We start from the raw sequence: 24786 nt of genomic DNA on the forward strand, positions 1-24786 counted from the left end.
GCCTGCACTAGGAGACAGTGGAATGTGAACCTAAATGCTCAAAGCAAAAAAGGATTGCCAAGACCCAAGGAAGAGAATCTCCCAGGTAGAGGGAGTAGTGAGTATGCAAGGACCGAGAGGCAGAGAAGCTAGAATGCAGCAGGCACGAGCAGGTCTTCACGGAGCTTCCGCTGTGTGCCTGGGATGATGTTAAGTGCTGCACCTGCACCAACCTACTGGTTCCTGACCATACTCCCATGGGATAGGTGCTGCTATCCTTCCATTTACATATGAGGACAGAGCAAAGTGCAGAGGTCCACAGGGCTGGAGGTTCTGTAGTCCAGGTAACTTGTCTGGACTGGACTCTGGATCCAGGGGAGTCAAAGGTGGTAGGCCTCTGAGTGGTATCATTGAACTTAGATGAGAAAAAGATCACTGCACCTGCCCTGAGAGATGAAGGCACAGAAGTGGCATTAAGCTCACTGGTCAGGAGGCGGCCGTCACTGTCTAGCAGACAGCAGCACAGGAGCTGCAGACAGGGCAGATCTCACAGGACTTGATGGCTGGGCAGGAGGGCTCAGGAACATGGCGGGGGCGGGTCAAAGTGCCACTAACTACAACAGGGGACACTGAAGGACCATGATACTGGTGCCTTACTCAAGAGCTTTGTTTTGGATGTTACAGAGTATTTTCTTTCTTTTTTTTGGTACTGGGGATTGAACTCGGGACCTTGTGTTTGAGAGGCAGGTGCCAGAACTACTGAGCTAAATCCCTAGCCCTTAAGAGTATTTGAATAGAAATACTAAGTAGTTTGATACAAGAGACTGGAGAGGTAAAACCTTTAACTTTTGTTTTTGTTTTTTTTTGGTACTGGGATCGAACTTGGGACCTTGTGCTTTTGAGGCAGGTGGCGGCGGCGGAACTACTAAGCTAAATCCTCAGCCCATAAACCTTTAATTTTTTAACACAGCTACTGTAGTATTTCATCTTTCCCATGTCTTCTATCAGTACCCCCCGCTTTTTTGAGACAGAGTCTTGCTATGTAGTTCAGAATGCCCTCACTATGTAGCCCAGGCTGGCCTCAAACTCCTGGTGATCCTCCTGCCTCAACTTCCTGAGTGCTGGGATTACAGGGGTGTGCCACCACACCTGGTTCCCTTCTTTTTGCTGTCCTTTTAGCGACTCCTCCACCTTGGAGACAGGGTTTTGCTATGTAGCCCCAGGCTGGCTTTCAACTCATGATCCTCCTACTTCAGCCTCCCCATGCCTGGCCCTTTCTTTAATTCCAAGTCTTACTCGGCTTATCTCCTTTTTTCCCTTTTTCAGTTTCCAAATGACAGGTAAGGGAGAACATATAAACAGGATAAGGAGAGGCCAGATTTCTTGTTTCCTTGCAGCAGACTTGATTCCATTCTGATGGTCCTTAAGAGTAAATTTCCCATCTTTTAAAATATTAAGCACTGTGGGACAGGGATTTAGCTCAGTGGTTTCGCCACCTGCTGCGCAAACCAAGTGCAAGGACCTGAGTTCGATCCCCGGTACCAAAAAAAAAAAATTAAGCACTGTACTCTGAGAAACAAATATTCTTTCTTTTTTTATTTTTGGTGTTTTGAGGCAGGGTCTCAAAAGTTCAGGCTGGCCCTAAACTCACTATATAGCCCAGGCTGGCTCAAATGCCCAGTCATCCTCCTGCCTCAGCCTCCTGAGTGCTGGGATTACAGGCATGTGTCACCATGCCTGGCTCAATATTCTTCAGTTTCTGAAATACTGCTTATTTTTCTTGTCCTCCAGTATGCTGTACCTTTATGAGCAGTATTATAACCAAAATATTCTTGTGTTTGTCCTTGAGCAAACAAGCCATTTTTATAAATATTCCATGGAGGTGAGGTGAGGAGGGAGAGCAACAGATGAGGTTTTTCAGGTACACGTTCTTGTGGACCCCAGCAACCTTGCAATAGAAAGGGTCTCCACAAAAGCCAGCAGGAGGCCATGGAACATCAGGCTGATGGTCAAATGTACACAGACCTGGGAGACCCCATTAAGCACACACCTCAACAACCCTTTTACTCTTAGAATACAACGAGTGAGCTTACAACATCAAGATCCCAATGAGTTGGGTTTCATGTGAATTTAGCTATTACATAAGGAGAAGACAAACACACAGTGCTCCTCTGTTCAAGTAATAAGAGCTCAGTCCTTTCAATCTTCCATCTGGCTTAGTAAAATCAATGTGAAAAATCTTTAGGGCCTAAGTCCCTTCTACCACGCAAGTAGTCTGTCTAGATGTTTGTTATGATCTTGTAACTGCCTGACCTCTATTTATTCTATGTACTCAGTATTTTACTTAGGGCACATAAGGCTCTGGGTTAAATCCCCAGTATTTTGTTGTTGTTGTTTTTTGAGGCAGGGTTTTGTGATGCAGTTCAGGCTGGCCTCAGCCTGATGGCAATCCTCCTGCCTCAGCCTGCTGAGTGCTGGGATTACAGACATGTGCCACCATGCCCAACCCCCAACACTAAATAAATATTTATTTCATATATTCTTGTGCATATCTATGATAAATCGTAGTAGCATTCACACAGTCTCTCCCCCACATAATTTTTCACTTCAGCAACATTAGGTGTGGACGTGAGACATGAGACTTGATTTAGACAACAGGAATGAAAGTGAACATGCAGTGATTGATGGATTGGATGAGTTTTGGCAGTACCTCAGCCTCACCATAGGGCCTTTGCACTAAGTTACATTCCCAGCCCTTCTAAAAACTTTTTTTTTTTGCCAGGGATTTAGCTCAGTGGTTTCGCTGCCTGCTGGGCAAGCGCAAGGACCTGAGTTTGATCCCCCATACCAAAAACAAAAACAAAAAAACAAATAAAAACTTTTTTTTTTTTTGAGACAGGGTCTTGGCAAAGTCACTAGGTTGTTCAGGCTGGGGTTGAACTGGTGATCCTCCTGGCTCAGTCTCCTAGGGTGCTGGGATTACAGGTGTACACCACGAGCCCAGCTGCCAGTTTCTTCTTAGGTAACTTCTAAATTAGAGTTTATAAATTGGGGGTTTTGTATTTTATGTGATGGGTAATTTCAAATGTAATTTCTACATGTTAAAAATACGTCATTATCCATAATCTGGGAAAGGAAAGGGTTTCAAATTAACCTTGGGCTTTTCATTTTTAAAATAACTCTTCTCTTACTCATCAGTATACATAACCATTTTATTCCAAATACAAGTCACTTCAGAGATATATTCTGACACTGGCAAAAAGAATAAAGGGAAAAGACGGACTAGAATCACTCTTCAAGGCTGAGTATAGCAATAAGATAAACACTATTTCACATTATATACGTGAATAGGACAAAGTGAAACTTAGTCAACAAAGCCATACACAGGAACAAGTTGAAAAAAATGCTACTAAGGGCTGGGGGTTTAGTTCAGTGGTTCCACTGCCTGCCTTGCAAGGGCAAGGTCCGGAGTTCGAGTCCCAGGACCAAAAAAAAAAGCTACTAAATTAACCACTTACCAGTCCAGAAAAATACAGGATGACCAAAAATTGCATATTTTTAATTAATTTTTATAAGATAACCAGAAATATAAAAACAAAATTTTCAAATTTATTCAAAATTTTTTCTTTGTATGATATACTTAAAACATTCAATGTATAATATACAATGTTACAATCTGGACAGTAGTACCTAGGCTCTTTTGGAATTCTTTTTCCATTATTTTCTTCCTTTGAGGAACAACACATTTTATACCATCGTGCTTGCCTTTCCTTTTTTTCTGTGGATGGTGTAATCTCAATAAAATGTTTACCCACTAAATGTAATGGTGAAGATGTCAATATTGGACATTCTGGTTGGCATTTCACTATCCTGTATTTTTCAATTATTTGGTCTATTAGACCTAATCTACACTGTAAATGACTTTTTTGAACTCCCTTGTTTTGAATAAATAACAAGCGAGTTCCATATTGTTTGCTCCAGAAGGTGCATAAATATTTTATATTTTTCCTCGCTTTTTTTTTTTGGAATGGGGGATCAAACTCAGGACCTTGCACTTGTGAGGCAGGCGTTTCTTGCTTTTTGATAACAGGATAGCTTGTTAGATGTTGGTCAACTCTGTCAGTACCACACATGGAATTATTATAATCATGGACCACTATTGGAATTTTATTTTAGTTTTGTTTCTTCTTTCAAGTTCCATCATTTCTGTATTATGAATAGGGAACAATAGGGAGAGATCTTTCTTGCCTTTCCATTTCATAACATAGACTTTACCTCTGATATGTTAACACTGCTCCCTTTAGCAGTTTTTTTCTTTTGCACATTTTTTGGCATTTCCTACTTATTCAGTCTCAGTGTTCCAAATATGTCCGTTCTGTATTGTAAAAGAGTATCATTGAGTTCTGGAAAAGTATGAAAATTTTATCTACTATACTATGATAAGTTTTTATATACTGTAGCATAAAATTGTAACTTATTCTTCATAAACACAAATTAGTAAAAGAAAATAATCAGAACTTATTAGATTTCACTAGAAACAAACATCAAAGGTGAATACACTCTAAATTTAAAAGAATGCAAAAAATAGTCATATAAAACAAACACGTACAACTGTATCTTGTTCAAACAAGAATCGACTGGTTGAAATGACACTTGCCTGAGTGACGCCTGGTATAATTAATACTTAAATAAACCCACTGTCCAAGTGATGCCCAGGGTAGGGGTAAACTGTTAAGTGGTTAAGCTACCTAATATCTTCACTCACACACCTATAGAGTAATGCTGCTTAACAAAACAATAAACTAAAAATTCAGGTAATACAGATACTATAATGTACTGTAAACATGTACTAATAAAAAATTTACAATAATATGCTGAATATTAGTTAAAACCCTCTAAGAATATAGACACTATAATAACAAATCAAACATTTTAAGCATACAAATATGACATATACCAAAAACCAAACCAAACCAATAAAATCAGCATTCACTTACCGTAAGAGGAGTTCTTTGGGAAGTTTTTTATTGATTACAGCTTCATCGCTATTTGAGAACATCTGCAAAAACAAAATAATTATGTCAAATGTTACTTAACATTTTACCAAGATCAACTCAACAAGTTAGAGGTAATCATAGTAGGAGAGAAATACAAAACTTAAACTATTTTCAGAGATGCTTTGGGCTGAAAATGTCTTTGAGGCAATCAACTCATTCCTTGTCCTTGAGATGAAACAACTAACAGCAGTTAGAAAACTTAGAGTATGTGCCAGACAGTTTTATGTATTGTTTTTCAAGTTCACGCTATCCTTATCATTTTATAGATAAGGAACTGAATAAAAAACATTTACTGCTCAAGGTCTCCTATCCTTATTATTTTATAGATAAGGAACTCAATAAAAAACATTTACTGCTCAAGGTCTCGGTATCATGGAGTTATCATCTTTAAATCCCAGTAAGATAAGGTGGTTCCCCAAATCTGGCTCAAATGTCCTTTTCCAGGAAGTGTTCAGAAACCTGGAGTTGTGTACAATCTCTTCTGTGTTTTAGACATCATGCAGAAAACCAATAGTGCTTCATAGCCACCACCATAAACTGTGCTGATTCTCTTTTCTTTCTTTCTTTTTTTGAGACAGGATCTCGCTGTGTAGTTCAGGCTGGCTTTGAACTCGATTCTCCTGCCTTGGAAATTTTCAAGAATGGGGATTACAGGGGCACACCACTGCTCCAGGCTACCACAGCATTTCTATGTGTGTGTTCTGAGACAAGGTCTTGCTACATAGCCCAGGCTGGCTTCAAACTTGGTGATCATTCTTCCTTAACCTCCAGAGTGCTGGCATGTGGTGGCACAGGGCTGTAATCTCAGCTATTACTTGAGAAGCTGAGGTAAGAGGATCTGAAGTTTGAGTCCAACCTGGGCAACTTAGTGAGACGCTCTCTCTCAAAAAAAAAAAAAAAAGGAAGAAAGAAAAGTAAAAAAAAATTTTTTTAAAAGGCGGAAGATATAGCTCAGTGCAAAGGTTCTGGGTTCATCTGCCAGTACTCCAACAACAACAAAAATCCACACAGTAATTTTATTTTATTTTTTGGTACTGGGGATCGAACTCGGGTCCTTGAGCTTGCACAGCAGGCGGTGAAACCACTGAGCTAAATCCCCAGCCCTCCACATAGTAATTTTTTTTTTTTTGGTACCAGGGATCGAACTCAGGACCTTGTGTTTTCGAGACAGGCGGCGGAACCACTGGGCTAAATCCCTGGCCTTCACATAGTAATTTTAATAACCTACCACCCAGGTAAATGGAAAGCTCTGTAAAGGCAGGGAACATGCTGTTGTATTTGCCATTTTTCCAGGGTTAAGCACAGAGCCTGATATCATTTTTAAATTTCAAGATAGGGTCTCTAAGTTAATAAACTGCCCAGGTTTAGCCTGTACTTGTCATCCTCCTGCCTCAGCCTCCTAGAGTGCTGGGATTACTACATGGGCGTGTGACCATGCCTAGCTGGAAAAGTGGATGCTGACACTAGATCAACAGGAAAATCTTTATACCACCCTGAAAAATGGGAACAACAAAGTAGGGAAGAGGAGCCCAAAGAAACTAAACCCTGGCCAGGTGCCTCCCAGCACTCAGAGGCTAAAGCAGAAGGATCCAGTTTGAAAACTTCCCAATCAGTTTTCAAATCCCCATCTGGTGTGTTTTGGGGATTAGTTTAGTAATATAATAAATTTAAGTGCTTCACACATAAAATTCAAGAAACTTACTTCAAGGGGCTTTAGACATAGAATTTGGATGGAAGAGCAGGTAGATCATACAAAATAGGAAAGAAATACTTGCTCAACAGTGGCCCCTGTTGCTTAAAGTTACCAAGTCCTTAACAGGGTATTCAAAGGCCTGACCTATTATTACTCATAAATGATACACAATTTTTAGTTACCACATGGCTGCGTAGAAAGAAAGCTGTATTTTCTTTGCAGCTAGAAATGTCCCAGTAATTATCCTGGTTAAATAAGATATAAAAAAAGTGATATGTGCAGTTTCAGGAGTGTCTTTAAAGAAGAGAAAGTGTGCTGTTGCATTTCTCCTTTCTCAATTAAAATATTAAATTTTCTTTTTCATTTTTTTGAGATAGGGTCTTGCTATGTAGTACAGGTTGGCTCAGCTTGGCCCAGAACTCGCAGCAATCCTCCTGTTTCAGCCTCCTGAGAGTTGGGATTACAGGTGTGCACCCCCATTCCTGGCTTCCTTTCTCATTTCTGCCTTCAGAATTCAGGTGGGATGACTGGAACTCATCTCATGAAGTTGAAGGCCACAGTTAAGACAGGGAGAAAATTAAGGAAAAAAGTCTGCAAATGACTGTAGGGATACATTGCCAGTGAAAACAGCACCTATATCTGGACTTTATAGGGGAGACAATAAAATTCTGTTATTTTAAAGACACTTTAAATTTCAGCCTTTGAAAAATGCAGCTACACTTACTAATATACTTTATTTTGACATTAAGAGATATCTTGTTTGGCAAGATGAAGAATTTTACATTAAAAATACATTAGCCAGGCATGGTGGGTCACACCTGTAATCCCAGCACTCTGGGAGGCTGGGGCAGGAGGTTGGCAATTTCAACCCCACACTAGGCAACTTAGCATATTAGAGACTGTCTAAAAATTAAAAAGAAAAATTTTTAAAGGGCTGAGGGTGTAACTCAGTGCAAAGGCCTTGAGTCCAAAACTCAGCATGGGGCAGGGGTACTTACACTTAACCTCATTAAGCTGCACATTTAAGAAGAGGTAGGATGGAAAAAGTAAACACCTCCCCAAAGATGGCATTTTGTTACATGTATTTTACAATAACGAAAGGATTTTAACATCTTTGAAGACATCTTACAATTAAAATTGAAAGTATTTCTGTGGTGTATAAAATAATGGTGCACTTTATAATTTGTGGCATCTCTGATTTAATGATATTAAATAGTAAATATAACCAATAGGAGGAAAATACTCCATGAAGCTTTTCTTAGGCTCCTTAACTAGATGTGACTATTCCTTCTATGAAACCCCAAACCCCCAAAGGTCACAACACTCTGAGCTGGCTAGAGGAAAGGGGCCTTCTCCAGTTGGTGTACCACAAATTAGTTAGCAACCAGCAATGCTTACAGACTGCTGAGTCAATAAATGTTATTTATTCTTTAGGGATCTGGAAGTACTCTAATCCCTCTTTTTCATTATATATTTCCAGCAGGCTTCAACAGTCTTTTCACTTTGTATCTCAATAGTAGAATGCCTTAGGGGGAAAAAAGCACAAAAAATGTAATAAATTGATTGTTCCTCATTTGAAAAATAAGATCTGAATGACATCAGCAAAGCAATAAACAAGTTATATCATTACAATTAAAATATTTGAAAAAAACAAAAAAAGGAACATAAAATCATTTGGACAAATTTGGAAACTTGCTTTATGACCCATTTATTTCAAAGGATGTTAGTCATAGTAAATATATTTAAACTGGGTGCCTAAGTACACACCTGCATTCCCAGCACTCTGGGAAGCTGAGGCAGAAGGATCGGAAGTTTGAGCCCAGCCCTCACAACTCAGAGTCTTAAAGGCAAGACCCTGTCAAAGAAAGAAAGAAAGAAAGGAAGAGAGAGAGAGACAGAGAGAGAGAGACAGAGAGAGAGAGACAGGGAGAGAGAGAGAGAGAGAGAAAGAAGGGAGGGAGGGAGGGAGGGACGGAGGGAGGGGAAAGGAAAAGATGGGGATGTAGCTCAGTATGAAGGCTCTAGATTTAATCCCCAGTAAACAAAAACAAAGTAAGCATTATTTCTCACATGTTCCATTACTCCATATGACAATAACTTACTGTCTTGCTTGTAACTTTATAGTTACATTTTGAAATTAGCTTTACAGTTATGTATAGTTATAGCTGTTCTTTTAAACTTATTTGGGTTATGCTAGGACCTTGCACAGCATCATGCAAATTTTGAGACCAGCTTATCAATTCCTGCAAAAACTGGCTGCTTGAATTTTCTTTTTTGGTACTGGGGATCGAACTCAGGCGGCGGAACTACTGAGCTAAATCCCTGGCCCCCTGCTTGAATTTTTGACAGAGATTGCATTGACATTTTAGATTAATTTGGAGGAATATGTCATCTTAAAATTGAGTCTTTCAAACTATTAATATGGAATATCTCTTCAATTTATTTAATTTTCCTCAATTTCTCTCAATAATGTTTTTAAATTTTCAGCACACAGGTTTTTTTGTTATGTTTACTATGTTTATTCCTAAGCATTTTATTCTTTTTGATGCTGTTGTGAATGGAACTGTTTTTTAAACTTCATTCTGGAGTTGTTCAACTCTAGTATACATAGTATATCATCTTTCCATCCTTTTATTTTCAACCTTTTTGTGCCTTTAAATCTCAAGTATATTGGGCCGGGGATTTAGCTTAGCGGTGCCACGCCTCCCCCCCAAGTGCAAGGTCCTGAGTTCAATACCTGGTACTGCAAAAAAAAAAAAAAAAAAAAAAAATCTCAAGTGTATCATTTCTACACAGTATAAAGCTAAATCTTGTTTTGTACCTAGTCTATCTCTGCCTGTCTTTTTCTGTTAACAGAGAGAAAACTTAGGGCTTTACACATGCTGGGCAAATTCTACCACGATAGACAAGAGAAAGAAATAAAAGGAATAAAAATAGGAAATTTAAAAAAAAGTTAAAGACTGAACAACTCCCCTGTCTCTGATACATCAAATTACACAAAATGAAGATGTTGTTAATAAAGCTGCATTAAAGTCAAACCAAGATTTGCAGATATACGGAATTTTTAAAAAACAAAATATATACAGAATTGAAAGTGTTATTTCCTACAAAAAGTTTGCATGTTCTGTAATTAAAATTTTTTGAACCACATAAAACTATCATTCTTCAAAGGAATGATAAATACTCCCCTGTCAAATGCTTTATCATTCTTCACATCACTACTTTGTCATTCCCATTAGCAAAGATAAAAGTATAGCAATAGCATATAAACAGTAAATACTGTCCTATACTGGTGTTGTTGACAATGTTGCAATTCTGCTGCAAAAATGTGTCTTTCTTTTGGATTCTATGATTAAAAAATTTCAGTCAGAATAAATGAAGACAAAAAAAAAGTAAATGAAGACAAAAAACAATAGTAAAACTGAAAGAGAAGATGGGACACTTATATTTAAAATCCCAAATATGCCGGGGATTTAGCTCAGGGGTTCTGTCGCCTGCCTTGACAGCGCAAGGTCCCAAGTTCGATCCCCGGTACCCCCCCCCCCAAATAAAATAAAATAAAATAAAACCCCAAATATCAGAATTGCTTTACCCAAAGAATATCCTGTGAGGGCCGGAGATTTAGCTCAGTGGTTCTGCCGCTTGCCCCACAAGTGCAAGGATCTGAGTTTGATCCCAGGTACAAAAAAAAAAGAACATTCTGTGAATAAAAAAGGAGTTGTATAAAGAAAAATATAAGAAAAAAAAATTCTACCACTGAGCTACATCCCCAGCCCTTTTTTATCTACTTAATTTGCAGTACTGAGGATTGAACCTAAGGCTTAGCACTGAGCTATACATCCAACCCATTTTATCTACTTATTATGGTACTGGAGTTTGAACGAAGAGTCTTCACACTGAGCTACAGTCTCAGCCCTATCTATCTACCTATCTATCCATCTATCTACTTAATGGCAGGCTCTTACTCATTCATTAAATTGCCTATGCTAGGATCAAACTTTTCAGGTGGTTTTTTCTTTATTTTTTGGTACCAGGGACTGAACTTGGGACCTTGCACTTTCAAGGCAGGCTGTGGAACCACTGAGCTAAATCCCCAGCCCTAGGATCAAACTTTTGATCCTCCCGCTTCAACCTCCCAGAGTGCTGGGATTACAAGCATGGGGCACGCACCATGCCTGGCCCTTCTTACTTTTCATTTTGAGCCAGGGTCTTGCTAAGTTGCCCAGGCTGGCCTCAAGTGTGTGATCCTCCTGCCTCAGTTCCCAAGTGGCTGGGATTACAGGCCTGCACCAACACATTTGACCAATCTATGTCTTGAAATATTTGACCCATTCACAATCAGAGAGATGTATCTCTCATTGTTTTCTACGTGTCTTTTAATAACTGTTTCTCTTTTACTTGTCTTTTTGTATTTTAGATATTTTCTAGTGTGCTGTTGTAATTCTTTCACTTTTTTTTTTTTTGGTACCGGGGATCAAACTTGGGTCCTTGTTGCTTGTGCAGCAGGTGGCGAAACCACTGAGCTAAATCCCCGGCCATCTTTCACTTTTTAAACATGTATTTCTTCTCCTTCTTAGCAGTCAGTCTAGCAATTATATATGCAAAATTTGCCACTATTTCAGATTACTAATTTAATTCCTGTAAAATATAGAAACTATGCTACAGAAGAGCTGTTTCTCCCCACCCCCCTTTTACTGTTATCATAATTACATATTTATCTCATAAACCCAAAATTAGTTAATTATTGTCTTATGCAAATGTCTTGTAATTCAGTTAATAAAAGAACAATTTATTTATAGTCTTTTATATTTACCTCTGTAATTAACATTGACAGTGTTTTTTCCCTTCAAATTACCATCTGGTACCATATCCTTTCAGCTTAAAAAACTTTTAATAGTTCATGTAAGGCAGATCTGCTAACAGAAAATTGTTTCAGTGCTTATTGGTAATGTTTTTATTTTTGCCTCAGTGTTTGAATAACAGTGTATTAGGGTTCTCCAGAGAAAAAGAATCAATAAAGGTGTGGGAGGGGGTACCTGGGAGGAGGATGAGAGAACTGGCTGGCTCATGGCAAGCAGCAATATAATTCAGTCCAAGTTTGAGGGCCCAGGAGTACTGACGCCCAAGGACAGAAGACAGATGCCTCGACTCAAGGGAAGAGACAATTCTCCCTTTGGAAGAAAAAGGTAGAAGAAGCCTTTTTGTTCTATGCAGGCACTCGGTGAGTTGGACATGCTTGTTTCTATCCGTGAGGGTAGACCTTTAGTCTACTGGTTCAAATTCTCAGCCCCTATACACACATGGGCACAGATAATACCAGAAACACTGTTTTAACAGCTCTCTGGGCATCCCTTAGGTCCTCAAATTGACACCTAAAATTAACCATCACAAACAGTTCTGATGGATATGGAATTCTCGTAAAAATTTTTTAATGCTCACAACAAAACTAACAATTTCGAAGTGTATAATTCAGTGGTGTTTAGTGCATTCATTATTGTGTTCAACTCCCAGCCCCGTCTACTGTCAACTTTCTCAGAACAATCTGTATCCATTAAGTAATCACCCTTGAGCCCTACTCTTCTCATGCCACTATCATATGCTTTCTGTAGAGGGGTTTCCATGCTCTGAGTATTTCATGTAGATGGAATAATTTGCATATGACCTTTTACGCTTGGCACACCTCTTTTTATAATGTTTTTGAGGTTTGTTTACATTGTACCATGTCTCAGTAGTCCATTTCTTTTCATGGTAGACTACTACTCCACTGTGTGTATACCACATTTTGTTTAACCATTCATGTGACAATGGACACCTGGGCTGTTTATAGATGTCTGGGCTACTGTGAATATTACTGCTATAAACATTCCTATATAAGAATTTATGTGTGGGCTGGGGATGTAGCTCAGTGGTTTTGCTGCCTGCTGTGCAAGTGCAAGGACCTGAGTTCGATCCCCAGTACCAAAAAAAAAAAAGAAAGAATTTATGTGTAGGTTATTTTTAATTCTTTTGGTACATATCTAGGAGAGGAATTAAGGTCATAATATCTCTGCAACTTTTTAAGAAACTGTCAAACATTTTTATGGTAGCTATACCACCATTTTACATTGTCATCAGTAATATACAAGGGTTGACATTTCTCTATATGTCTTATTATGGTTTTGATTTGGATTTTCAGAATTTCTAGTAATGTTGGACCTTTTTTTGGCAATAAGGTTTTACATTTCTTTCTTTCTTTTTTTGGTACCGGGGATCAAACTCAGGTCCTTTCACTTTCAAGGCAGGTGGCAGAACCAGGGTTTTACATTTATTAAAGGCAGAAAAAAAAGGCTCTGTAGAGCGAGTTTGGGGCAAGTAAAAGTAGGAAAAGAAATATGCTCTACAGGAGAGAGCAGGCCACAGAGAACACAGTAGTCTAATGTTGGACATCTCTTCATGTCGTAGTCATCCATTTGTATATCTTCTTTGGAAAGTCATCTTTTTTTTTATTTTTAAGGTGCTGGGGGTTGAACCTAGGGCCCAAGACATTCTAGGTAAGTGCTTTACTACTGAGCTACACTCCTAACCCTATTCAGATCCTTTACTCTTAAAATTGGTTTTATCATGCTTGTTTGTTTTTTAAAAGGTGGCAACATTTCACATTCATTAAAGGTAGCAAAAACCCAAAAGGATGGGGTGGGGGATGGGCTCTGCAGAGCAAGCTTGGGCCAAGTAAAAGTAGGAAAAAGGAAAAATTAAGAATAAAAATAACACCCTACAGAGTAGGGTGAGCTGTGAAGATTCACAATAGCAAAATTGAATTGTTTTATTGACTTGTAAGATTTCTTTTTTAGTCTGGAGACTAGGTCCCTATTAAATATAAGACTTGCAAATAAATGCCCCTCTACACCTCTTTCTCTCTCCTTTTTTTTTGGTACCAGGGATTGAACTCAGGACACTGTGCTTGCGAGGCAGACATGGCCCAACTGAGCTAAGTCCCTGGCCCACCACACCCCTTTTTGAGACAAAGTCTCCTTATGCAGTGCAGCCCAGCCTGGCCTTGACCTCATACTCCTCCTGCCATAGCCTCCCAAGTACTGAGATTCATTCGCCTTCTTGAGGATGCTGATTGATCATGAATACAGAATTCTTGGTTAACAGTATTTTGTTTTTTAACACACTGAATGCTATTCAAATGTCTTCTGGCTTCCACTATTTCTGATGAAAAATCCATTGTAAACCACAGTACTGTTCTATATAATATGACTTTTTACCCTGCTTTCCAGATTTTCTCTTTGTATTTGGGGTTAACAAGTTTGATAAGAATGTGGGTAAATGGGCATACTGAGAGTCATTAAGATATCTGGATGTGCAGATCAATATTTTTCATCAAATCTGAGGAATTTTCAGCCATTGGTTTTTCTCTGTTCCCTCTTCTTATTACACAGGTGTTGGTACACCTGACAACTGTGCTGACAGGTATATGAGGTTCTGTACATTTGGCTTTATTGTTTTCTTCAAACTGAATTGTTTCTACTAGTCTATTTTCAAGTTCACTGTATCTCTACAATCTTCACTATGTTAATGAGCCCTTTTAGTGGCTTTTCATCTACAGAATATGTCTTTTTTCTTTTTATTTCTTTTTCTTTAGGGGGATGGGACTAGGGATTGAACTCTGGACTTCACCTGCTAAGCACACACTCTACTGCTGAGCTACATCCCTAATCTTCTATAGTCTTTATAATGCCTCTTAACTGATATCCTCTCTGATGGGCCATTGCCATCATAGTTTATTGAGTCCAAGCAGTCATTAAAACAGGTAGGGCATTAAAACAGGAAGAAGTGCCTGTACAGGAAAATAGAAACAAATTAGACTATGTTAATACATCACAAGTCACTTTCCCTAATCAAATATTAAATGATTATTTTTCTAAAAATCTTGCCAAGCTGAGTGTGGTGGTTCACACTTATGATTCTAGTACTTGGGAGGCCGAGGCAGGAGGATGGCCATGAGTTTGAGGCCAGCCTGGCCTACACAGTGAGCAAGACCAGCCTGAACTACATAGCGAGACCTTGTCTCAAAAACAAAAAAAGTAGGGGCTGGGGATTTAGCTCAGTGGTTCCGCTGGCTGTCTTGTAAGCGCAAGGTCCCGAGTTCGATCCCTGGTACCAAAAAAAACCAAAAAAACAAAAAACCAGAGGGCTGGGGATGTAGTTCAGTGGCACTGTGCCTGACTGGCAAGCACTAGGTCCTGAGTTCAACTCCTGGTACCAAAAAAAGGAAAAAAAAATAACCTCTTGGGCTGGGATGTAGCTCAGCAGCACAGCACCTGCCTGGCAAGTGTGAGGTCCTGAGTTTGATCCCTGATACCAAACAAAACAAAAGAAACCTCTAAAAAACAAAAAATGCACACATGCACAGAAACAACAGAGTAGCCCAATTTATACAAGAAAAAAGGGAGGGGGGAGGGGATGAAAAGAGAAAGAAGACACATGTTATGTACATGTACCAACTCCCCACAAGGAAACTGACCATTATTACTGCAAACATGGACTAAGAAAAAAATTTAAGAAAAGAAAGGAGACAGTGGTTGGCAGAGGATAGATGAGGAAAAATGGAAAATTAATGGTTACAGAGTTTCAGTTTGAGAGATGAAAAATGTCCTGGAGACAGACGGTGGCAAAGACTACACAATAATGGGAAAACAATGCACTGAAGAGTAGACTAAATTCTACTCTTAAAAATGGTTAAAATGGTAAATTTTATACATGTATACTTTACTACAGTGTTTCCCAGAAATTTCTCCTATATAGTTTGGGATTAAACAAAAATGGAACAAGATCTGAAAGGCAGAGAGGCACCAGTTGGTACATTTTGACGTCACACTGAGATGCAGAGAATGACTGTTAATTCTATTCTGTCTTTCGCCTTACTCTATGTCTAGCTTTTGTTATGAATGCTGGCCCCGCTGACCAACAGTCCCCAAGCACTGCTGACTGATAAAGCACAGGTTACAAAGAACAACAGCCCCCCAGAGATCTCTCTATAAACCCCCATTCAGAGCTTGTGGTTTCCATGTGGTTTGTGTATATCTCCCAAAGGTTCTTATGGTGGAAGGTTGGTCCTCAATTTATTCGTTTATTTAACCTAGGGGCACTCTATCATTGAGCTACATCCCCGACCCTATTTTTTAAAATTTTGAGACAGGGTCTAATAACTAAGTTGCCCAGGCTGGCCTTGAACTTGCAATTATCCAGCCTCAGCCTCCTGAGTAGCTGGGACTACAGGCATGTGCCACAGTACAGTATACGGCACCAGCCTTCAATTTAATGGTATTGAGGTCATAGGTCCTTTAACCGGTGGGACTGGGTCATGACTGCCCATGTGAAGGGATTAATGTTGGTCTCCTGGACTGGGTTAGAGGGCTGAGTTTGGGGCCAATGTGGATGACACATAGTGAGCTCCAGGCTAGCCTGGGCTACACAGAGAGACTCTTCTTCAAACAAACAAACAAACAAACAATCTTTTCTTTATGAATTATCCAGCCTTGTCTTGTAAAAGACAAAACCGACCAAGACAGCACTTTTAAGTTATGAAAGGGCCAGTTAGTATCATACTTTTTTCTTTTTGAGACAAGGTCTTATTACATAGTTCAGGCTGCCTTGAATTCACTACATAGCCCAGGCTGGCCTTGAACTTTGGTGATCCTCTTGCCTCAGTTTCCAGAGAGCTGGGATTACGGCCCAGGACTATACTTTAAAAATAATGTCTAGAAATCTCCTTAGGCAGAGCCACCAGTTGTCATCACAGGTGGTGCTTTTGCCAGTTGTCTCACAGCTACCTGACACGGGTCATCCTTTTCTAGACACCTACAGCAATTTCCACCATACTTAAGCCTCCACTAACAGGCTCCCTGCCACTTCACCTTGTTGGCTACTCAATCCCAAATCCAATGGTATCATTTGTTACCACAATGCTCCATTTCTCCACTTCTAAGTATCAGTTTCTGTACCAACCAAGTTTAGTCGGGACAGCAAAGCTACCCAACCACTGGGAACAGGGTTAATTATAGGAATTAGACCACAACACAATTGTGGGAAGACCTATACACAAGAAGGAACCATCAATCACTCTAATAAGCCAAGCACGCTCAGCTGTTCAGAGGTGGAGGAAAGGTCTGTGGGAGATCACACTGTGTCAGCCAAACAAAGTGACAGAGGAAACAAGCTAAACTGAGAATTGCACAGCTTGCGAAGAATTGAGAAGAAACACAGAGAGCCTAGCACTTGCTGGACTGAAAAGTAAAACTATCCTCACCTCTGGTCTTTCAAACTAGTAAGAGTCTCAAAATAAGAAATGTGCTCATTGGGTAAATATTCAGTCAAAGGTACTGCTGTTAGTTCTTTTTAAGACTTCACCTGGTCATTTCTCTCATTTAGACGAAAGGGCTTAGGGGAATTCTGCCACAGTAGCCTGATGGGATTCAAAGTAGAGAGATACCGGTATCTTTGTTCTTGTTCTTTTGCTGTACTGAGGATTGAACCCAGGGTCTTGTGCATGCTAGACAAGCACTCTACCTCTGAATCACATCTACAGCCCAAGATGTCTGTTTTGAAATTTTTTATGGATAGTTAGGGGGACACTGAATGAACCAAGTCAGATTCGCAGAAAATCCAAAAGCTGCACCAGCTAGATTGAAAGGTGCAGTTTAAAATTAAAAGAGGCCTTTGGGCTCTCAACTTTGTATAGGAAGGAAATACACTGGGAAAGCTAATTGGCTTTGTAAAACATTTTTTGTGGTTACCAGAGAGCCAACCCAGGGGCATTCTACCACCGAGCCACGCCCCTGGCTTGCAAAGAATTTTAGACCTAGGGCCTCAATAAATTACCCAGGCTGGCTTAGAAGTTGCAGTCCTCACGCCTTAGCCTCCCAAGGAGCTGGGATTATAGGCATGCACCACTGCATGCTTACATTTTGTTGTTGTTGTTGTTGTTACGGGGGATTGAACTCAGGACCTTGCACTTGCGAGGCAGGCGGTGGAACCACTGAGCTAAATCCCCGGCCCCATGCTTACATTTTTAAATTTAAATTAAATTAAATTAAATTTATTTTTGGTACTGGGAATCAAACTTGGCCTTGCGCTTGCCAGGTAGGCACTATGCAAATTTTTATTTTGAGACAGGTTCTCCCTAAAATGCCTAGGCTGGCTTGGAACATGTGATTCTCCTGCCTCAGCCTCTTGAGTAGTGGGGATTATAGGCTTCATAAAAAACATTCCTGGGCTGGGAATTCAGCTCAGTGGTTCCGCCTCCTGCCTCGCAAGCGCAAGGTCCCGAGTTCAATTCCTGGTACCAAAAAAAAAAAAATCCTTATGCAAAAGAGGAGACCTCTCAGCAGAGCCACGTACCACAGAAAACAATTTTAGGAACCATGTCCAGGGAGAACTAGATACTGAATAATTAACACATTCATGACCAGGCCATAATTCATATGTCTCACTGCTGTGTGCTCTGAACCACTGGTGGTACAAACTGCCCAATGTGATGATCATGTGTGTACCGCCCGTGGTTCAAGCTGGTGGGAATGTGTTAAGAAACATTTCCTGCTCCTGGAGTTAGCTTAACATCACGTGCCCAAGTAGATTTCAGAATTCATTTGGACCTACAACTCCTATAAGATTCCTCTTTCATTTTTTTTTTTTTTTTCCTTTGTGGTACCTGGGGATTGAACCAGGCATTTTCACACTAAACTATATCCATGGCCCGCTTTTAATTTTTTAAAATTTTGAGACAGGGTCTTGCTAAATTGCTGAATTACCCAGGTTGGGCTGAAATTTGGGATCCTCCTGCCTCAGCCCTCCCAGAGTGCTAGAATTACATGCATGTGCCACCATCCCCAGCTATCCCCTTCTTTTTGAAAAGTCTACAGTCCTTCTTCCATCCCTGGGATGCCATTGTATGCTGGGTGTGTAGGGTAGGTAAGTTTTTAATTTACAGCTCTCTGGAATCAAGAATTATACCTCAGGAGCTTATCTGCCTCTAAATTTGATGTAATAGCAAGATAAAGATCTTTAAGCTAATTTTTTTTCTTGGATAGGACCTTGAAAGGGATACTTTACACATGTTAAGAATGTAAATCATTAGAGCAGAAGTCAACTGTGGTAGAATCTAGTAATAATTGCCCCTAATTATCAATTACACCTCAATAAAACTGGAAAAAAATTAAGTTATGCCTCCTCAGGCATCCTGAAGTTCTAGGTTGTGAACTTGGTAGTAATAATTCCAATATTCACTGTAAGGAAACAGGTGATAGGGAGAAACTATGAGAAAACTGCATTGCACTTTTAGTCTACATTGGAACTAAAATGAACCCATATGATATTTTAGTATGTGCTGCCGAAGCGAGCACAAACCCATATGATATTGTGAAATATGTATTTGGGCACAGGATACCTAAAATCCTTGTAATCGCCAAAGCAATAATGTCTTTTTCAATGCTAATGGTTTGGTTTCATGATTGGCTACTCCTAGGATGGGGGCTGATCCCTGGAAAACTCAAGAGTAGATTAAAGGATTGAGATTTTCAACTCTATACCCAATCTCTGGAAAGGAATAAAAGTCAAGTTGAAGGCTAGGGATTTAGCTCAGTGGTTCTGTCGCCTGACTCCCAAGTGCAAGGACCCAAGTTTGATCCCCAGTATCAAAAAAAAAAAGTTAAGTTGATCACCAATGGTCAAGGATTTAATCAATCATGCACATGTAACGAAGTCTTCATAAAAACTCAAATGGACAGGGTACAGGCAGCTTCCTGATAGCTGAACACATGGAGGTTCCTGGAAGGTGGCACGACCAGAGAGGACAAGGAAGCTTCTTGTCTCTTCTCCACAACTCATGCATCTCTTCATCTTCTTTTTTTTAGTACTGGGGATCAAACTCCAGTCCTTGTGCTTGCGTGGCAGGCGGCAGAACCACTGAGCTAAATCCCTGGACCTCATCTGCATTCTTTATAACAGCCTTTACACTAAACCAGTAAGTGTCAGTAAGAGTTTTCCTAAGTTCTGTGAGCTGCAGGAAGTCTGGTTTATAGCCAGCAGGTGGGAAGCACAGGTAAAAGCATCCAGGGCTTGGAGGGATTTGGATGGTTCTGGGGAACAGTCTCGGGGATGATCCCTTGACCTATGGGATCTGATGCTATCTCCAGGCAAACAGCACTGGGACTGAAATGGCATAGGACACCAAGAGCTTAGTGTCCACTGCAGAACTGACTGATCACTTGCTGGTAAGGTAAACTCATACTTTTTGAGGTCACAAATGTTTCTGTTGATTATTGTTATGTGACAACAGAGGAAAAGAAGTTTCTTTTTCTTTCTTTTTTTTTTCTTTGGTACCAGGGATTGAACTCGGGACCTTGCGCTTGCGAGGCAGGTGGCGGAACCACTGAGCTAAATCCCCAGCCAAGAAGTTTATTTTTCTAAACAACCCATCTACCAGACCACAGCCTAGAAACATGTGCTTGAGCAAAATAAAACCACTGATTCCAATAAAGTTTTTTTCAATCTACTTCCATTATTCTAAAACTGCTCTAGCAAAATTTTCTGAATGAAAAGTTTATTCTATTCATAAGTATCTAGACTGGTATTAAATGGCCTTTCGCATTCTTTATAAACATGTGTTTACAAATTAAAGTGTGGACATACCCATAAAAAATAGCAGCCTGCAACAAATGATACCTCCTGTGGAAATGACTCTTTTTTTGCAATTTGATTTTGCTATTCTTCCCTTCAATAGAGGGTGTCTATTTTCCCACCCTTTAAATCTAGGTTGACATGGTAACTTGATCTGACTGAAAGAAGGTGGTGGAGTATTGCTATGTGGTTTCAAGGGTAGGCTCATCAAACACTGAAGCTTTACCCTCTTGAATCATTCCTGCCGTCATGTAATAAGTCTAGGGTAACTTGAATGATGACAGATCATGAGGACAAAAGAACCAGCTGATGGTGACACAAGGTCTTGGACTATATTAAAGGCTTCTCAGACACGTGAGCACTAGTCGAGTCACCAGATGACCTTTTGGAGAGGTGAGTAGAACCATCAGGCTCAATAATTGTTTTAATCCACTATATTATAGAATTTAACTTAGGATGAAGAGGTTATGGGCCAGCAAATGCTACAAAATCAGGTTCCATGTTAAAAAAAATTTATGCCTCATGATCTCAATTTCCTAGATTTGAGCAAAATGACTGACATACAAAAGCACCTTAACACAGACCAATCTTCTTGGTAGCAGGAAAACTTTAGGGAGAGAATAAGAAAGAATTTTCAAAAAGAAATCTAGCACTAAAGTGGCCATTTAAAAAAATTTTTTTTCTATAAGTAATTTTCACTGATTATGCCATTCTCTCATTCAACCAACACCACAAGGTTTTCCAATTGGCTGATTTTCTTGACAGAATTTAAAAGGAAAAACGTTTTTTTATGGGTAAATAAATGTAAAAGAAAGTAAGTTTATACTGTAATTTCTCCACTCAACATCTTGTCACTAGTAGAAATATAATTGCTTTTAGAAGCAAACTACTATCAGTGCATTACCATGTCATGACCACATTTTTCCTAAGAAAGATGTCTCTAGATTAAAACACCAATGAAGGAATATATTTAGAAAACAGACATATTACTTAATAGGTCAAACTTTCTGCTTTGGACATCTTCTAGCATCTGACTCAATATCCTGAGTTTTCTTTTATGCTGACTTTTGTTTTACTTAACTAAAATCCATACCCACTACCACTTCTTTGCTCAGTCCAGTTATAAAGTACCTGTACACTTTTATTGTTTCCTTCTTCTACCTCTTTTTTCTTTCCACACTGGGAGTTGAATCCAGGGATGCAGTACTATTGCGCTATATTCCCAGCTCTTTCAAAAACAAATTGCCCAAGATGGCTTTGAACTAAAAATCTTCTTCCTCAGCTTCCCATATGATGGGATTACATGTGTGTAACCTCATGTTCCCTAGGACAACAGTGAGATTTGTCTCAAGATTAACAAACATTTACCTTAATTTCAGATTCCAAAATAACACAGGGATTAGTAAATGAAGGGAAATAGTTTGATTTCCTCATATACAAATTTGAATACATGTGCCAGAAACTGAAAACTGGCAGAATCTTTAGAATTTTCTAAGACACATGTCAGACAGTAACTTTATATTTCACTCACACATTCTTTTTTTTTTTTTTTTTTTTTTTTTTGCTATCGGGGATCGAACTTGGGTCCTTACGCTTGTGCAGCAGGCAGCAAAACCACTGAGCTAAATATCCCTGGCCTTTTTTTTTTTTTGAGGCAGGGTCTCCCTTTGTAGTTCAAGTTGGCCCTGAACTCACTATGTAACCCAGACTAGCCTCGAATTCTCACAGATCCTCCTGCCTCAGCCTCCTAAGTGCTGGGATTACAGGCATGTGCCACCATGGTAGCTGGTTTCTGAGCCCAGCTCTGCAGCCTCCTAAGTGCTGGGATTACAGACATGCACAACTATGCCCAGCACAAACACATTCTAAGTGATATTCCAATGCAATATTTTTAATACATCAATGCTACTATTTGCAGGAAAAGCATTTCCTGTTTTAAATATAAGAAACAAGTATATACTACCTGCAGATTTCCTAACTGCATGCCAGAAATTACACTTTGTAAAGAGATAAAAACTGTATGATAAGACCAAAGATTCTTTAAAGAAGGGAAATAACTTTCAAAGAAAGCCAAATGATATCAAATGATATCAAATGAATAGACTAAAGAAATCAATTAGATTTCTTAGGCCATATGAATAAGAGTGGTACTATTAGAAACAAAATACATAAAGATGACTGCATGATATAACTGTTTGGCTGGTATTAAGTAGCATTCTAAACAATATCTGGAAGGTTGTTTCTGGAATATAACATTTTGTGGAGGGGGGGCTAGGAATTCAACCTAGGGCCTACACTATCCCAGGCAAGCAATCTAACACAAAACTACATCTCCCTCCCCTTCTTTCAGGTATGGTACTGGCGATTGAACCAAAGCATTTTCATTCAGCTATATCCTCAACCCTGTTTTCATTTTTAAATTTTGAGTCAGGGTCTTGCTAAATCACTAAATTGGACTCAAACTTGTGGTCTTTCTACCTCTGCCTCACGGAGTTCTGGAAGTACATGTTATGCACCACCATGCCCGGCTTATTTTTGAAAAAGGGTCTTGCTAAGTTGCCCAGGTAGCCAGCCTGGGCTACTCAGTGTTCCAGGCCAGCACGAACTACACAGCAAGACTGTCTTGGGCCAGGGATTTAGCTCAGTGGTTCTGCCGTCTGCCTGGCAAGCGGAAGGACCCGAGTTCGATCCTAAGTACCAAAAAAAAAAAAAGACTGTCTCGAAAAACAAAAACAAACAAAACCCCAGCAGTTTTCCCATGTCATTATAAACTGTGGAATCTTCTAGGGAGTCTTAATATTTGCCTCTATTTCCCTATCTGCTTGATTTGCAAGTTTTAGATATTATTTGTAGGTATAATGCCACAGAAGATAAATATTTAGCTTTAATTTCTACTTTCATCCTCCACATCCAGTGTAATTTGATCACAATTTTTGTATAAATCAAGAGTCAATGTGAACACTTAGCTACCACTATGCGATGCTGTACGAAGTGGAATAGCAGAGCCACTCCTCAAATTAATGACTACCTCATTTTTTTCTACTTTCTACGCACTCTAACTTTCCCCAAGTGCTGCAATAACTATGACATATCTATCAATGTTTTCCATATGCTCAGATATGTCAGATACTCTTCCCCGGAGCTGAATTTTCCCAGAAACCCTTGGAACACTCTGGGGCTTCTCTAGACAGCCACATGCCCTCACCTTGGTGTCTGGCCCTTTTTTACTGAATTTTGCTTGCTAAACGCCATAATCACCTCCCTTTTGTTTCAAGGGCACATCCCCTAGTAATTTGTGAAAAGAGGGCTCATGAGAACTTTTGGCTCTTGCATGTTAAAAATATCTGTAGACTCACATTTGATTGATAATCTGAAAGTAAAACTATAAAATCAAAATCTTCTCTACTCAAGACATCTGAAGATACTGCCTGATGTATCTCTAACTTTTAATTTTACTACTGTAATACATAATGCCATTTTTGGTCCCTTAAATGAAATCTCTAGTTACTCCTTTAGACACTTTTACATGTGGGCACTAAGTATGTTACTTTTAACTGGAATTTAATTATCCAGCCTCTTCTATTATTTGATCAGCCCCTTCAATATGAAAATATATATGATAAAATGAAAGTGTTGTTTACAGCCAAGGCAAGGTGGTGCACACCCGTCATTCCAGCACTGAGACACTGAGGCAAGCGGATCTCAGGTTTGAGCGACTTAGTGAGACAATGTCTTAAAATAAAAATTTAAGAAAGGGCTGCATATGCAGTGAGAAAACACTATGTTCAACCCCCACTACTAGAAAAGAAAAAAAAGCACATTCATTAACATATGCAGGTCATAAAGTTCTTTTGCATAATTCCTTGGACAACAGATTTTAAAAATGATTCCAAAATGACAGCATCAAGAGGAAACTGAACAGAGTTCCAGGCCAGCCTGGGCTACATGGTTCAAGGACAGCCTGAACTACATAGCAAGACCTTGTATCAAAACACAAAAAACAAAAACAAAACAACAAAACCAAGAAACCCATTTTCACAAATACTTGTGAAATTTTAGTTTATCATGATCCAGTTATACAGCTTGTCATAACAAATTTAAAAAGAAAAGAAAAACTACAATTTTAGGGTACATTAATGGGAAGCAAAGGACCTCCTAACTACCTTTATACATTTTGGGTGGTTAGGAGTAACTCTAACACCACATTTAAGAAAGATAACTATCACCAAAGACAGATCCCAGGACAGTGAGAGGTTCTTAGGAAAAATAGTTATGGTATGATAGATATTTAAATCCTAGAATGGAAGAACAACACAGCTGTTTTATTGAATATCCTTTAGCTATTAAAGAAGAATTATCCTTTAGCATGAAGCGATTCTGCATTATTCCTGGTAA

General features: G+C 39.3%; 1 protein-coding gene across 11 annotated transcripts in view; it reads right to left on the bottom strand.

The window, feature by feature from the left end:
- Positions 1-24786, bottom strand: part of Fbxl20 (F-box and leucine rich repeat protein 20) — an 89995-nt gene that overhangs the window by 42953 nt on the left and 22256 nt on the right. For 10 of the 11 annotated variants that reach the window (XM_087202167.1, XM_004859509.3, XM_087202170.1 and 7 more), the window contains exon 2: positions 4977-5038. In XM_087202167.1, the coding sequence (XP_087058293.1) occupies positions 4977-5038 (62 nt within the window). Of the gene's footprint in view, positions 1-4254; positions 4383-4976; positions 5039-24786 lie in introns of all 11 variants that reach the window. The other variant, XM_087202169.1, reaches the window with a different exon arrangement.

Source organism: Heterocephalus glaber, unplaced genomic scaffold, assembly GCF_053883595.1.
Source record: "Heterocephalus glaber isolate CG9 unplaced genomic scaffold, H.glaber_assembly_v1.0 deba00001773, whole genome shotgun sequence".
NCBI lineage: Eukaryota > Metazoa > Chordata > Mammalia > Rodentia > Bathyergidae > Heterocephalus > Heterocephalus glaber.